At 36.6% G+C, this 11,570-nt stretch overlaps 1 protein-coding gene across 1 annotated transcript in view; it reads left to right on the forward strand.

The window, feature by feature from the left end:
- Window positions 1-11,570, forward strand: part of LOC144637144 (uncharacterized) — a 123,597-nt gene that overhangs the window by 108,073 nt on the left and 3,954 nt on the right. Inside the window, exons 20-21 of the mRNA XM_078496287.1 lie at window positions 10,242-10,450; window positions 11,035-11,160. Coding sequence (XP_078352413.1) covers window positions 10,242-10,450; window positions 11,035-11,160 — 335 coding nt within the window. The remainder of the gene's footprint in view (window positions 1-10,241; window positions 10,451-11,034; window positions 11,161-11,570) is intronic.

The following is an 11,570-nucleotide window of genomic DNA, read 5'->3' on the forward strand; positions in this document are numbered from 1 at the left end:
TGCAAAAATTGAACCAATTTTAACTCTGATGAAGGTAACACAGAGTTCCCGAAAATTCAGTTTTATACGTTTTTTACCAACTTTTTTAATCCGATTTTAAGAACAGATACAAACCAAATTTTTATTATGTCAAACACTGATCGCCCTAATAACAACTTATAACGTTATCCACTTTTTTTGCAGGGATTTTCTTTAATGTGTTTGGAATTTAAATAAAAGAAACCAAAGTGTATGAACGAGCGGGATAGAAGAGAAGAGAAAGAGGAAAAAGAGAAGTAAAATGGAAAATCCAAAAATTCCGAAATTTCCAAAATGGAATTTCAAAGAACTGTCTTACATGAAGAAATATGTAAATGATCTCATGTCTGCTAGTTCATGGAAAAAAAGTTTAAAACATGGATAGTTGAATAGAGAATAGCTAACATGCTCTTATGCTTTGCAAATCCGTATCAAGTTTATCCCAAGTTTAGAATTCAAAAAGTTCTAATTGCGCGAAAGTCACTGTTGCTATGTATTAAATTAAGTGATCTATAAGAAATTGCAAAACACAGTTATTTTCCTTTTATTGTACTATTTATTTTCAGAGTTTTGGCATCGAACGCTATCAAATTTCTACCTGAAAGAGTGTTTGCTAATCTGCGATTTCTGCGACTGTAAGAGAAACGAATAACTCTCGCACTGTAAAACTTGCATAGTTTTTTTTTCACAACAATCGGTTATCAACTTGCATGCTGCATGCATTGTGCATTTTATAGCGATTCGTCTTTAAAGCCTTTTACCTATCTAGCTGCTAGGGTGTTCACAGTTAAGATAAATTTAATGTGTTTAAACTAAAAAAGAAAAAACATTGTCATATTTAATGCAAGAACTTGTCAGGTGTGGTTCTGTGAAGTGAATTTCTAAATTGTTTGTTCTCACAGAGACTTGTCTTCAAACGCTATTACACATCTACCTGACAAAATATTTGCTGATATGACAATTTATGGATATCTGTAAGGACAAAATGCACTGCGCTGTAGCTGCAAACTTTGCATTTTTGATCACGAAGCTTTAGATAATAAAAGTGTTTAACTATATATGAAAAAGAAACCGGCGACAAAGCCTTGAACATTCAAAGAAATTGGAATTCTATAAAATGTTGAAAGATCAATATTTCATATCTGATTATTTAAACCACTAACAAATTTTACTAAAAATAAAAAGAGACATCCAGTGAAGTTAAAAAGGAAATAAAAAAATATGCATGATCAAAGTAGTCGATATTAGACGGATCATCTACTTACAGAAAGTAGATTTCGCCCACTGTGTAAGTCAAATCAAGTGAAAAGGTTTCAAAGTTGTTCTAGTGCTACTTCTCCTGCTAATGCTACTTTGGTGCTACTGCTGCTATTGCCACAACTTCTAGTGCCTTTTTCAGAAAGGCAAAATACAATTCTTCAAGCGCGAAGAAACGCCAATTTACTTTGTCTAATTTATTTCTAGGTCTTTGCAAAACAACAAGATAACATTTATATCAAACGAGACCTTTTCAAAGACCATCGAGCCAATATATCTGTACGTATTTTCGGTCTCAGCCTTCGGCTTCTGCTGATAACACTTACCTCGCCCTTGATAATTCTGGATATCACGAGAAACCGAGTTCAATTACTGTTTTAATTTTTTATACATTGAAATCTCAAAGAAATAAAAGCTTAACCCTATTCAGACCGGGGGGGGGGGGGGGGGCGGGGCTTTTGAGGCCCGCGCTGACTTTGAAATTTTATAACTTTTTTAAGATTTAACCAAACGCTGCCAAACTTTCCTACAATTTATCTGGCAACAATTTGGTAGGGTTAGATGATGTGTCAGGAACTTGACATCACCATGGCAACGGCATTATGACAGGCATGTTTTCTCAAATTTGTAATTTTGCGTGTTTCTGTTAATAAAAATCAACCTAAATGAAATTATATTTACATTTTTACGGGTTTAAAGCACATTTTTATTTATTTTGAGTACTTTGCAGTGATTTTGGATGGTTTTCTGGCATTTTGGAAAAATTTTGAAATCCAAGATGGCGGATCCAAGATGGCGGCCGTTTTGACATCATAATGCAATTGTCACGTGATGTGACGTCACCATCCCACGTGACGTTTACCAAAAGAAAGAGTTTCGGACATACAATACATCCTATAAGTTTCATGGTGATTGCTTAAATATTCTGGAAGTTACATAGGGGGGGGGGGGGGGGGGGGGTCTGAGAAGGTCCCCGGTCTGAGAAGGTCCAAAAAAAGCCCGGTCTGAATAGGGTTAAGGAAAGAAATAATTCAGTAACTCGTGCCAACTCAAACATTTTTTTTTTCGGGTTCTGTAATTTTACGATAAAGAAGCAAATCAAGCCATTGTTTTAATTACATAGGTATCCCAATGCGCCCGCGCTTTCCACATCACAAAGAAACCATGAAGAATATTTCAATAATATTTTTAAATATCTACAGCTCAAAGAATAGAGATTGAAACTTTAATGTACAATACAACATGACACGTGTAATCTTTTTGCTTTCGACCTCTGTACATTCTTATAATAAACATGCAGCTGGATGGAACTCCTTTGTTTTACAGTGCGTATATATCTCACATAAATTGGACTATCTTAAAATTGTGCTTAATACGCTTATGCCATAGTGAGTCTTGTTGAGGACAGCATAAGAAAAACAGATGTGCTAGTTCTACCTATGCGCCTTTGCTTATAATGATGGCTGTGCTATTACTAAAACAAGTCATTAAACATGATAAAGTTGCCGCTTTTCTCAGCAAGCCCTTTTGTTTGATCTCATAGATTTCTAAGTGGAAACCAATTAGAAAATATTCCACATCGAGCCTTCTTTAACATTAATCCAGACCAGGATGGGGATCATGTCATGTGAGCATTAACAATCAGTACATCGTTTAGGTTTAAAGGGGTTTTGTCACGGGTTTTAACAGATTTTTGAGCAGCCAAAATTTATATTTGTGTCGTAGGAAACCTTAATATAATGGTTAATTTTCATTAACAATTGCTATATTTAAGAACCGAAAATGTTAACAAGCGCCTCTTTGGCTTCGGATGGCTAGGATGGAAATGGATTGCAACTTAAAAAATTGAGGCTTAACTTTCAAGTTGTTTCCGCGCGTCTTCAAAAGATCTTTTCTTATACCTGAAGTTTAGTTTCTATCCGCAAATTAAGGACATATCTTCCTTTAGATGTTCATGGCTAGTTGAGTTGTCTACCACTAATTTCTGAACAGTTTGAATCAAAAATTTGAGAAATCCCCGTGACGTAGCTCCTTTAAGGTAAACTCCATTGAATCGTATTAACCAGTCAAATGTGGGTTTTTTGTTACGCCATTAAATTAAATTGTTTAAGGTGGCTCGACCCAGTTTTTTTCTAGCGATACCTATCAACTTTGAAACCCTCATACTTAAAGGGATTAATGTCAATGACATATCCACTATATCACATGAATTACACATAGATTGAACTGCAATATGATGTAAATTTTTGGGAGATCGGAATCAGTGAATATCACGTGACAATGACGTCACACCGATTTTTGCTCTGAATCAAATTTTAGTCCGTAACCGCATTTTCTCTCGAGATTCTCCACGCTACGTATACCTTGGGTGTTTGCCTTCAGCTCTGCGGAGTTTCAACGAAATATACAAGAGCAATTTTGAAATATCTTGGCATTTATTTTTAGATGGTATAATTTATGCGTAAAATAAAGACTTCATATAAAGAAATTTGCTTCTTTTTTTATGTTTAATGAGAGGCTTTAGCCCTCATTCCTTTTAAAAGTGTCCCATATCCGATATCCAAACGGTAAGAAGTAGGTAGACTTGCGTTATTTCAAAAAATATGAAATAAATGAATCATAGTGAAGCTCAATGTTTAGCTCTATTTACCAATTTTACGCCTACTTTCGCAAAAAAGCGATCATTTCAAAACTCGTCGTCCTTGAAAACTTTTAAGGTTGTCTAATATAAACGCAAAATTGAGTAAAAATTGAAGCGATCTCGTTGTTTTGAATAATTTTGTGCTCTGGGATTTCCTATTGTTTCGAGTTGAGCACAACATCGAATTCCTGTGCACTACGCGTAAAATGACTACGCTTGGCTACCTTCCGAAACCTTACTGAAATCTTTCCGAAATATGGTCCGTTTTAAAGAAAACAATGGAAATGAAATTGTCACGCAACAACTTTTCTTGTGTAGTCGACGTCCTGGCTGAGTTAAAAGTTAAAAATGCCAAGAACAAGAAATGCAACAAAAAAGGCCGCCGTACTGAATGCTACGCTAAAGAGATTTAAACATCAGAAGAACTGGAATGGCGTTAAATCATAACCGGCTTTGAGTTTCATTCACTCATTATTGTTTACTTGAACTCGAGAATATTACCATATTCCGAAAGATTTCGGTAAGCTTTCGGAAGATGGCCAAGCGTAGTCATTTTACGCGTGGTGCACAGGAATTCGATGTTGTGCTCAACCCAAAACAATATAGTCCGGCGGCTTAGCTCGAAATTTTAGTTGAATTGTGCACTTTTTGATACAAGCATGAAACTCGGCACAATGAAAGTGGTCACCAACAGAAATTTTTTCAGATATAGTGCCAAGCCCGAAAAACACCGGTTTCCATGGAAACCTTAATTTATTAACCCTATTCAGACCTGGCTTTTTTGGATCTTTTCAGACCTACGTAACTTCCAGAATATTTAAGCAATCACAATGAAACTTAGGGAATATATAGTTGTGTTCAAACACCTATCTTTTGGTATACGTCACGTGGGAAGATGACGTCACATGACGTGACAATTACATCATAATGTCAAAACAGCCGCCATCTTGGATCCGCCATCTTGGATTTCGAATTTTTTCCAAAACATCATAAAACCGCCCAAAATTACTGCAAAGTACTAAAAATCAATAAAACTGTGCCTAAAAACCGTAAAAGGATGAAAATAATTGCATTAAAATTATTTTTCATTAATAGAAACACGAAAATTACAAAATTGGAAAAAACATGCCTGTCAAAATGCCGTTGCCATGGTGACGTCAAGTTCCTGACACAACAACTTACCCTACCGAATTATTTCTAGATAAATTTTAGATAAACTCGCAAAGTTTGGTAGCGTTTGGTTGAATCTTGAAAAAGTTATAAGCGTTCAAAGTCAGCGCGGGCACTTTCCGCCCCTCCCGGTCTGGATAGGGTTAAAATCAATGAAATTTCGTGAAATATTTGTTTGTCCTGGTTTATAGACAAATACTATTATGCCAGGTAGTGATACCAAGTCGCACGTACAAAATTTAGAATGAAATGCTGTAATTTAGACTGTTCACAGCCCTATATTTTCCTATTTTTCTTCTGTTAGCGAACGGTTCACCGATCGCGAGAGACCTGGACGCTAGCGCAAAACGAAAGACACGAGGGAGCAGAGGGCGGGGAACGAAAAATCTTTTCCCATGCAATAATGTCCTATTAAATTATTGGTATCAAACAGATGGTAAAAAATAACAATTGTAAGCCTAATTAAAAGCATTCATATCTGTATTTATGAATAAAAATCAACAATAAATGGTTTATAAAAGTACAAGAAAAAATACTTTGTGGGGAAGGGGAAGGGGGGCCTCTCGGCTGAAAATTTCATTGCTGTTTACTAGCTGAAAATAGGAAATTGGCGTTGGCACTATATCAAGAATTGATTAGTATGCGAATGCTTGTAATCCTGCAAAGTTTGGTGCTTGTATCAAAAATCGCACAATTTAGGAGCTAAGCCGACGGACTAATAGGAAATCCCAGAGCACAAAATTATTCAAAACTACGAGTTCGCTTCAATATTTACTCAATTTGCGTTTATATTAGACAACCTTAGAAGATTTCAATGAGCATGAAATTAAGGGATTGTGTAGTGTACTGATCAATTGCCACCCTGAAAAAATTTGGAGAAAATGTCGACGAGTTTTGAAATAATCGCTTTTTTGCGAAAGTAGGCGTAAAATTTGTAAATAGAGCTTAACGGTGAGCTTCACTATGATTCATATGTTTCATATTTTTCGAAATCGCGCAAGTCTACTTACTTCTTACGGTTTGGATATCGGATATGGGACATTTTTAAAAGGAATGAGGGCTAAAGCCTCTCATTAAACATCAAAAAAGAAGCAAATTTCTTTATATGAAGTCTTGTCTTTGTTTTACGCATAAATTATACCATCTCAAAAGAAATTCCAAGATATTTCAAAATTCCTCTTGTAGATTTCGATGAAACTTCGCAGAGCTGAAGGCAAACACCCAAGGTAAACGAAGCGTGGAGGATCTCGAGAGAAAATGCGGTTACGGGCTAAAATCCGATTCAGAGCAAAAACCTGTGTGACGTCATTGTCACGTGATATTCATTCCGATCTCCCAAAAATTTACATCATATTGCAGTTCAATCTATGTGTAATCCATGTGATATAGTGGATATGTCATTGACATTAATCCCTTTAAGTATGAGGGTTTCAAAGTTGATAGGTATCGCTAGAAAAAAAACTGGGTCGAGCCACCTTAATACCGAAACAACCTACTCTGTACACCTCAAACAGGCAGCTACAGAGGACACTAAATCTAAGCCACAACGTCTTTATGACAGTATTTCTTTAATCCATTTAACTAACAATGGCTATTTATTCACTAAATATCCACTGAATTGACTTCGTGAGCGCTACAAGCAGGAAATAGAAATTACTCGATGGAAAGTATATGCGTCTGACATGTACTTTCACAGAGTGATGTTGAGGTTGTTCACAGATTCAGGTTAAAACGGTCGGTCGTTCTTATACACATTAAACCGTGTATTACATTTTTCAGTGTATTGTGCTGAGACAGCCCATTCAGCTACTTTGAAACAGTAATAATGATGATGATGACGACAACGACGAGGACGGCGATGATGATAACAATAAAATATTTTAAGTACTACTTGTGCTCTGATTAGTAATATTGATTATATTTTTTATCCTGTTTTCGTTCCAGAATGCTCTCAGATAATCCTATAACCACAATCGAAACAGAGGCATTTAAATGGGGCAATTATAAATATGGAATGCATGTGTAAGTAATGAGCATTGATTTTGATTTTTGTTGAGACCGAAGACAATACGTTATCACGAGAAATATAGCCCCATACAATATTTCACAAGATTGAGCTGTATAATTAAGGTTCCTTAGAAGGGGGAGGAGGAATTGGAGCAATAATCAATGACAAAAGTCGGGTTAGCACTCATCTCCATACGTCAAACTAACTTTCCCTTTAACTTACAACTCTAGGCAATAAAATCTCATTTAAGACTTAGTCTTTATTATAAAACTAATTTTCATCTTATAAAAGGTACTTGCGTACTTCGCGAGTCGAGCTCGGGTCTGACCGTTGACCGTTGTGTAAACAGCACTTAGGTGTCAGTGTGACTTATGGAGATGTGCTAACCCAAAAGACGTTGGCATATCATTCCGCCATCCAACATGCAATGTTGTATAGCGCAATGTGCCCGCACTCCTTGTGCAGTGCGTTTCATTTTATAACCATCATTGCAACATTGACAGTTTGGAGCGGGAGGGCGACTCAATGTACCCGTCACTGTGCCAACATTTTGTCAATGATTGTAGGTTTTGTCTAAATTTCCACTTAGGAAAAAAATGGGATTCGAGGCACTTAAGCTAGGATTGGCGACTGGAACTAAAAAAAACCCGAAATAATACGAAACACATTTTACACTTTGTTACACATAAAGCTGCGCAAGACGTCAGACGAATGGTAAGGCGAATAGTTTTTAAGCTTTGAGTGATTTTAAAATGTTGTCTTTAATACCGCCTCGCTGTGTTTGTATGTTTGTTTTGACAGATATTTGCTACGGACGAAGCTTAAGTTTTTGAGCCTGGATTGCTTCATGGGACATTATGTTCAAGATTCTCGAATGTGACGTATTCTTTAATATAAATTCTTGAAAGTACTGCACTAATATACAATACACCTTGTTTCACAGCACCAATTACAACGACAACAGCAATAACAACAAGATCAACGTGATTTATAGAAGTGAACTTAGAAATTCGCTGCTACTTTACTGTTCTTTCAGGGTAATGGTAAACAGAACGGTTGCGAAAGTTACATATGTAACAGCCGTAATGAAGAGAAAGGTCACAGTCTATCTGTCAGTACATTAATATAAAAAGTTTTTCATTTTTGTTTTCACATGCACACTTTCCCTTCAATTCGTGAAGAAGACAATTTTGGAAGAGAAGCTACCTTCCCTGCCACTTTCCTATCAATGTACTTGAAGAGCTGTCGATAGCTAGGTTTCCAAAATAAGTTAGTGTAAATATGTTTTAAATGTGAAGGTGGGAAATACGGGATCGGGGGGGTGGGGTGGGGTGGTGGGAGTGACTGATTTTTTTTATTTTTTTTTTATTTATTTTTTTTTTTATTTAGATAATTGACGCCTTACTTACAATAATAAGTACACTTACAATAACAGCTAGCAAAATACTTACAATACTTAAACACTAATAAAGACAACACTAATACACAAAAACTGGATTTTTTTTACAATACTTGTAATAATACGACGGAAGAAGAAGAAAAAAAAGTACACTAGAAGCGCAAAAGAAAGGTATACAACTACACACACACAAAATATAGCTAGCAGCTGGCTTTGGATAACAACAAAAGAGATTATGTGTTTTCACTGCTACAAAGGGTGGTCCACTTGTTCCTATGTTTATTATAATTACCATTTCTGATAGCAATCTCTCTTTCTGATTGAATTTTACTTTTAAGCAAACAAATAAAGACCTCAAACATTGGATTTTCAGACTTGATTTTTGAAAGGTAAATGTGATATTTGCCTATTAAAAAGAAGTGGTTTAGCGCATAAAAACTAGAAGATCCTGGTTTATAGCCATAAAGAATTTCAATAGGTTTTGGATTTATATTTTCAAAGCGTTTTACGTTCCACCATTCGATTGCCATAATCCAAAACTGTTTCACATTAGGACACTCGCAAAACATGTGTTCTAGTGTTTCATTTACATAATTACACAACTCACATACTGGTGAGGCTTTTATCTTCATTTTATATAGTCTTTGGTTTGTGGGGAGAATGTTATGGATTAATTTGTACTGAAAGCTTCTTAGTTTATTTTCTATTGTGATTTTGAAAGGTAGTTCATAGATGGCTTCCAAGTCCGTAACATTTTGATTCTGTAGGCGGTGTTCTACAGTGGGTGGGCGAAAGGACTTTCCGACGAGCAGAGAGCGAGCTTTTTTGGCAGAAACATTATCTGCTGTTACGACGTTTTGCGTTCTTTGATTACCGGAAGGAGTATCGAGGATTGCGGTTTTCCAGGCTTTTGGGATTGCGGCGATCACGCCTGCGTAGTCCAAAAAAGTTGTACGGACACCGAACTTGGCCTTAAAATGTTCGAAAGATAGAAAGTTTCCCTGCTCGGTTAGAAGGTCACGAACCTTTACGATTCCATTTTTATGCCACGATTTGAAATAAAATGATTTACCGCAAATCCTTATGAAACGATTGTTCCATAAAATCTCTTCTTTAAAATCTGTGGAATTAACTGGGTCGTTTGAGTGAATTTCTTGCCAATTTGACAGAATCTCTTTATAAAATATTGGAATGTTTTTGGGAGTGACTGATAAGGCGCGATGCAAAACAAGAAAGAGTCCAACGTGTTATTCAGCGCGCAAATTTCAAGGAGAGGAAAAGAGGAAGGGAGTTAGAGTCTTATTGCAGTTAAAGGCCTCTCGCTTCTCCCTCGAAATGCACACCGCTTACTATTTCGGACGTTTAGCGCCGCTAACTGATTTATTTACACGATGGATACGGGACGGTAGAGTGGAAACTTGATTTTAGGAATCTCTTACTTTTAAGGAACCTATTTTAACCAAGTCCTCGGTCAAATGAACAATTAGACTATAAGCCCGCGTTTTCTACGAGGGAATAGTCAACGAGGCGCAGCCTGGTCAGGTTACAACCTGGTTGACTATCGCTCCCTACTCTGTTTCTCCCCCCTCTTATTAACATCGCTTTTTCAGATAAGTATTACATGACAATGCTAGAATTGTTGTCGTTTGTTTCCTAACAAGAACCGCAGGTTAAACACACACGCAAAAAATTGATAGCTATTGATATATTTTCATTATGTTGTAAAGGAGCAACTAACTATCTCGTAGAAATCCTATCAGTTCCGCAAGTGAGGCCATTCATGTTAGAAATCCCACACTCTTCACTGGCAAAGTTTTGCTGCCCGCTGTCATCGCTTCAGGGTTTGGACGGATCCTCGACATTAGCTACTCTAAAGCTACACTGTTACCATGCCCGTTGGGTACATTTTCCAATTCTTCCACCAAAGGTGCTGACGGATGTACAGAATGTCCTCCAGGTTTGTTAAGGCCTTCGTTGCAGCTGGTTAATGGATATTCAAAGCATTCCAAACGATCTAGATTTTAAGATAGAGTAACCGCGGTAACTTGAACTCGGATAACTCTAACATCCCCGCTAACTCGAAATAACTTCCATTTCCCTTGGATTTGGCCCCACTTTTCAGTCATTTTTACTAAGTTAACTCGAACTCGGATAACTCGAAAAACCCGCTAACTCGAACTAACTGTTGTTTCCGTTGATCAAATCTGGGTCAAATTTACCCCGATAACTCAAATTTCGGTTCTCTAGTACAACTCGCCACAGATGCCCATTGATTAGAGCAACTAACAGATCACGTATTTGACAGCCATTTTCCACTGTAATCATAAGAATTTATGATCGTGTTAGAGTTTCTAACGAGATAAGTCTACGTTGCACTGTACTGTATACTGAAGTGCTGAAAAGTCAGTAAACTATCAATTATTAACTTGGCAAATTAAATATTCAATCGACCCGGATAACTCGAAACCCCGCTTACTCGAACTGTTTTTCGTTTCCTTCAGAGTTCGAGTTACCAGAGTTCTACTGTAATTTTCATTTCAGGTGGATTTTATTCCGACGATGTCGGATACGTATCCAGTAGCTGTAAGAAATGTCCAAATGGCTCCTTTGTATCATTTGACAATGCACCAGGAATGCAAAAGCAAGATTGCAAGTCTTGTCCCGAAGGTAAGTTTGCATTGCATTGCATTGCATTTTGAAATAGACAAAAAGTCACATTTCCTATTTTGGGAAAGATCAGTTTTATAGATGTTTATTTAATCAGAACCAATTCCATTTCTTAAAAAGAGTGAGGAAGGATCATGCAAGTAGATGTCGAGAAAAACACCAATAAACTACTAGATCTCAGTCCTGTTTCTGTCCTCTGTTTGTAGCTTCTGTATTGTTCTAATGTATTTTGAGTAATTAAAAAAAATAAAAGCATTTTACCAAAAAGTTAAAGATGAGCTATATTATGGGCTAAAACTTCAGGAGCCCATTACCACCTGGGCTGTCTATATTTGCTGTTTTAATAAAATTCGGTAACTAATTCATATGCGTATGCCTAACAGGAACAGAAACTGATTTCTTCGCTGGAT

Source organism: Oculina patagonica, chromosome 13, assembly GCF_052425735.1.
Source record: "Oculina patagonica isolate OP01 chromosome 13, crgOcupat, whole genome shotgun sequence".
NCBI lineage: Eukaryota > Metazoa > Cnidaria > Anthozoa > Scleractinia > Oculinidae > Oculina > Oculina patagonica.